Source organism: Salmo salar, chromosome 29, assembly GCF_965601325.2.
Source record: "Salmo salar chromosome 29, fSalSal1, whole genome shotgun sequence".
Taxonomy (NCBI): Eukaryota; Metazoa; Chordata; class Actinopteri; order Salmoniformes; family Salmonidae; genus Salmo; species Salmo salar.
The window spans coordinates 44,645,254-44,650,038 of record NC_138319.1 but is presented as its reverse complement, the minus strand read 5'-3'; the positions used below and the strand labels follow the sequence as shown (position 1 = coordinate 44,650,038).

At 45.6% G+C, this 4,785-nt stretch overlaps 1 protein-coding gene across 1 annotated transcript; it reads left to right on the top strand.

The window, feature by feature from the left end:
• The first annotated feature begins 243 nt into the window (after nucleotides 1-243).
• klhl34 (kelch-like family member 34) lies at nucleotides 244-4,534 on the top strand. The gene has a single exon (XM_014181862.3). It carries the CDS (start codon nucleotides 914-916, stop codon nucleotides 2,708-2,710), a length of 1,797 nt encoding a protein of 598 aa, XP_014037337.2. The 5' UTR covers nucleotides 244-913; the 3' UTR covers nucleotides 2,711-4,534.
• Nucleotides 4,535-4,785: the final 251 nt, after the last annotated feature.

The window sequence follows — 4,785 nt, the reverse complement described above, 5'->3', positions numbered from 1 at the left end:
CACACACATGTTGACCTCTTATACAATTAGACAATAACACAGATATGAAAGCATGCAGACAGAGATGGGGACGGATCTGGGGTGTATCATTGGGTCAGGGGACGTGGTGGTGTGTGCGGGTGTGTGTGTGTGTGTGAGTTTTATTGGGTGTGGGGGCATGTCTGTGTATTGGTGCCTGTGTGTGGGTGTGTGTGAGTTTAGGGGTGGTGGTTAAAACTCCTATCATCGTGATAACGTGTCAAATGCCAGCGGGTGCAGACAGAGAAACACAGAGAAACCAACGACAGACACTCATCTCTCTTGTCTTCTCTCTCTCTCTCTCTCTCTCTTGTCTTCTCTCTCTCACCTCTCTCTTGTCCCCTCTCTCTCGCACCTCTCTCTTGTCTTCTCTCTCTCACCTCTCTCTTGTCCTCTCTCTCTCACCTCTCTCTTGTCTTCTCTCTCGCACCTCTCTCTTATCTTCTCTCTCTCACCTCTCTCTTGTTCTCTCTCTCGCACCTCTCTCTTGTCTTCTCTCTCTCACCTCTCTTGTCCTCTCTCTCTCACCTCTCTCTTGTCTTCTCTCTCTCACCTCTCTCTTGTCTTCTCTCTCGCACCTCTCTCTTGTCTTCTCTCTCTCACCTCTCTTGTCCTCTCTCTCTCACCTCTCTCTTGTCCTCTCTCTCTCACCTCTCTCTTGTCTTCTCTCTCTCACCTCTCTCTTATCTTCTCTCTCTCACCTCTCTCTTGTCCTCTCTCTCTCACCTCTCTCTTGTCTTCTCTCTCTCACCTCTCTCTTGTCCTCTCTCTCTCGCAATCTTCTCTCTCTGTTTTCTCTCAACTCTCTCTCAATCTCTTTCTCCTCTCTCTCACACTCTTCTCTCTCAATCTCGCACTCAATCTCTCTATCTCTCTCTCTCTCTCTACTTTCTTTATGGAGAGTTATTCTCTCCTCCACAGTTCTTACCAGAGTTCTATGCTTTTCTCTGGCTTCAGGAAGCTGCGCTCTGATAGGAGGTTGTGTGATGTTGTCTTGGAGACGGGAGGTGTGTCCTTCCCGTGTCACCGCGTCCTATTGGCCAGTTCCAGCCAGTATTTCTGGTGTTTGTTTGGTGAGAAGACGGAGGAGAGGATAGCTGCTAGCATTAGACTCCCGGCGCTAACTCCTGCAGGACTAGAGACAGTTCTGGACTTCCTGTACTCTGGATGGCTCAGCCTATCAGCTGCCTCACTGCCTGTTGTTCTGGAGACTGCCAGGTACCTTCAGGTGGACACAGCTGTGTCGCTATGTGAGCGTTTCCTTAGCGACGGGCTGTCGCTGAGGACCTCATGTTTCTATGCCAACCTGGCTGAGCACCACTTCCTGCCTGACGCGCTGGCAGCTGCCAATCAAATCATCGCCATGGAGATGGCCACTTTGCTACGGGAGGACAGGGAGGGGCTTCTGGGGCTGAACGTCCAATCACTAACGGATGTGCTGGACAGGGAGGAACTACCCGGTGTCAAGGAGGTGGAGCTACTGAAACTTGTGCTGGATTGGCTGGATGCTAACCAGCCTCTCCCATTGGTCCGCTGTAACCTGCTGCTCAGCCGACTCCGTTTTGGATTGGTTACTCCCTCTGACATCACAACACTAAGCCCTGCCCACACCAACATGAACACGCCCCTGATGAGGAGTAAGGTGACGCAGGCGCTGGAGTATCATTGGCTGGGCTCAGCTAGACCAATAAGACAGAGCCGACACTCCTCCCTCAGAGCAGCAGCCAATCATGTGCTCCTGGTGGGGGGCGGGCTCAGCACTGATTGGCCGCAGCAGCAGGTGCTCACCTTCGACCTTAGAGACAGGAAGTGGTCATCATTGAACGCTGGTCTCCCACGACGACTGAAGAACCACTGTGTGTGCTGCGTCGGGGGGTTCCTGTTTGTGATTGGAGGAGAAGAGGTGAAGGGCGGAGCAGAGGGGGGTGAAGGGAAGTCTGTTACTATGACGACAACTAATTGTGTGTGGCGGTACGATCCTCGCTTTGCATGCTGGGAGGAAGCGGACCCCATGCTGGAGAGGAGATCCCAGTTCAGCTGCTGTGTTGTAGACCATGTCATCTACACTATAGGGGGAACACACACACACTCAGACACACACTCCTGCCTGGCCTCAGTGGAGTTCTATGACATGGCAGCAGGTCATTGGAGGAAAGGAATTTCTGTGCCCCGCCCCCTTTATGGCCACGCCTCGGTCACCCTGGGAACTGGAATCCTAATGTCTGGTGGTAGCCATGGCAACCAGGACCGTACACAGGTCAGTAACCACGAGGGTAATCAGGGCAACTGTGAGGTCCTCTTCCTAGATATGGTTGCTAGGGGTGGAGTTTGGGAGAAGCGAGCACCGATGTCCATTGGCCGTTTCGGTCACCGCATGGCAACTGTTGCCGGATGTGTCTACGCGTTACTAGGAATGTACGAGCACTACTGCGATATTGAGCGATATGACTCACTCGCTGACCAGTGGACACGCTTACGCCCAGTACTCATTGGCTCGTTCGACTACGGACTGGTGACAACAGAAAATGGGAGGCTGCTGCTGTTCGGAGGCAGGAAATGGCGGGATGGACAGGAAGTGAGCGTAGCAAGTGTTCTAGAATATGACACAGAGAGAGACAGTTGGGCTGAGATCTGTCAGCTACACACTCCTCTGACTGGAACACAATGTGTTGTGATGGCTCTGTTAGACTAACACTCCTCTGACTGGAACACAATATACAGGAAGTAGAAAATAACATGGCTATATACAGGGAGTAGTAAATAACATGCTATATATACAGGAAGTAGAAAATAACATGGATATATACAGGGAGTAGAAAATAACATGGATATATACAGGGAGTAGAAAATAACATGGATATATACAGGGAGTAGAAAATAACATGGCTATATACAGGAAGTAGAAAATAACATGGCTATATACAGGAAGTAGAAAATAACATGGATATATACAGGGAGTAGAAAATAACATGGCTATATACAGGAAGTAGAAACTAACAGGACTATATAGAGGGAGTAGAAAATAACATGGATATATACAGGGAGTAGAAAATAACATGGCTATATACAGGAAGTAGAAAATAACATGGCTACAGTGGTTCTTCCTTTAAAAGTTGCGTTGTACTGCAGCACAGCTTGAGGGCTGCTGCAGAATATTATTGCACGTTATTTAAGTGTCAGCCATTGTTGCCATTAATGCTAGTTAGTGCTAGTTTGACCACTAGAGGGAATCTTTGAGAAGCATTTGACTGTATTAATATTGGCTGGACTAAAAAATGTTTTTTTTTTGTAAGAACATAGTATATGTGATTGATTTAGCTTAATTCATTTGATTAATATTATGGTGTTTCTATTCCAAGAAAAATGAAAAATGAAACCCTCAGGGTTTCCATTAGAAAAATATGGCACTGTACTAAGTGACTGCAAGTGAAGAGGAAAATAATCGTAACATTTCCACACCCTAATTGTAGGCTAACCAATACCCAAACGGAGATTCAGTGAAAATTAAAATCTCATTGATTTACCAAGACCAGTCCCCATGCTCAGAGCAGCACGAAACGCTGTTGAAATGGTTGACCACACGCGGGTAGGCTATTGCTTCAAATCCTATCATAACAATTGGATGACTTTGGGTGTTCCAGTAAGCAACTATTTGTTGCCTTCATTAGACTACTTTATTCAGAAAAATTCATCTGTAACTCTGCCAAGCCTATAAGCAAAGATGAACTGGTGAAGGCCATCAAGACGTTTTGGCTTGAGAAACTGATGATACAACAATGCAACAAATACATTGATCATCTCAGCAAGGTTTTGCCAGTGGTCGTGGATCTGGGGGGAAGTGCAACTAAAATGTAGCTGAGATGTACTGTACAGTAGTGGAAATAAACATCTGCATTTTGAAAGTCTTTTTTATCATTATTTTATTAACGAAAGCATAAAGATGTTGATGAACATATACTGTGTAAAACTTTAGAGTACTTAAGCATCGAATACATTGCAAGTTGGGTGGATATTCACACCTACAGTAGCCGGGCTATTAAACTAATCGTTGGATAACAGATCGGCTCTCGCAACTCATTAAGAGGAGTGTCACGCCCTGACCTGAGAGAGGCATTTTGTTTCTCTATTTTGGTTAGGTCAGGGTGTGATTTGGGTGGGCATTCGAGATTTGTAGTTCTTTGTTCTATTCTATGTTTTCTATTTCTATGTTGTCAGGTTCTAGTTTTGTATTTCTATGTTGGGTTTTGTTTGGGATGATCTCCAATTAGAGGCAGCTGGTCCTCGTTGTCTCTAATTGGAGATCATACTTGAGTTTATTTGAGTTTATTTTATTTTTACAGGGACAGTGCACATTAATCAACGTTTCGCTTAAGTAGGGGTATTTTCCACCTGGGTTTGTGGGAGATTGTTTTTGAGTAGTGTATGTTTCACCTCTGCGTCACGGTTTGTTGTTTTTGTTCTTTAGTTTATGTTTTGCATAGTTTCACAATGTAAATAAAATGTGGAATGACACACACGCTGCACTTTGGTCCGCTTCTCCTTCCTACGACAGCCGTGACAAGGCGGCTTCTTTCTTCAATGTGCTTTAAATGACATTAATAATGGAACACACCCAACATGAGCAGATGAACTTGGTCAAAATATTTATTTATTAAAGACCATCAGAAAGAATGTTGGTACTTATTTGTTTTGATCCAAAACCATTTACGAGTAAATAATCCAATAATAATTGGTATTACATGGCTCTCGGAACTCATTAAGAGTTCT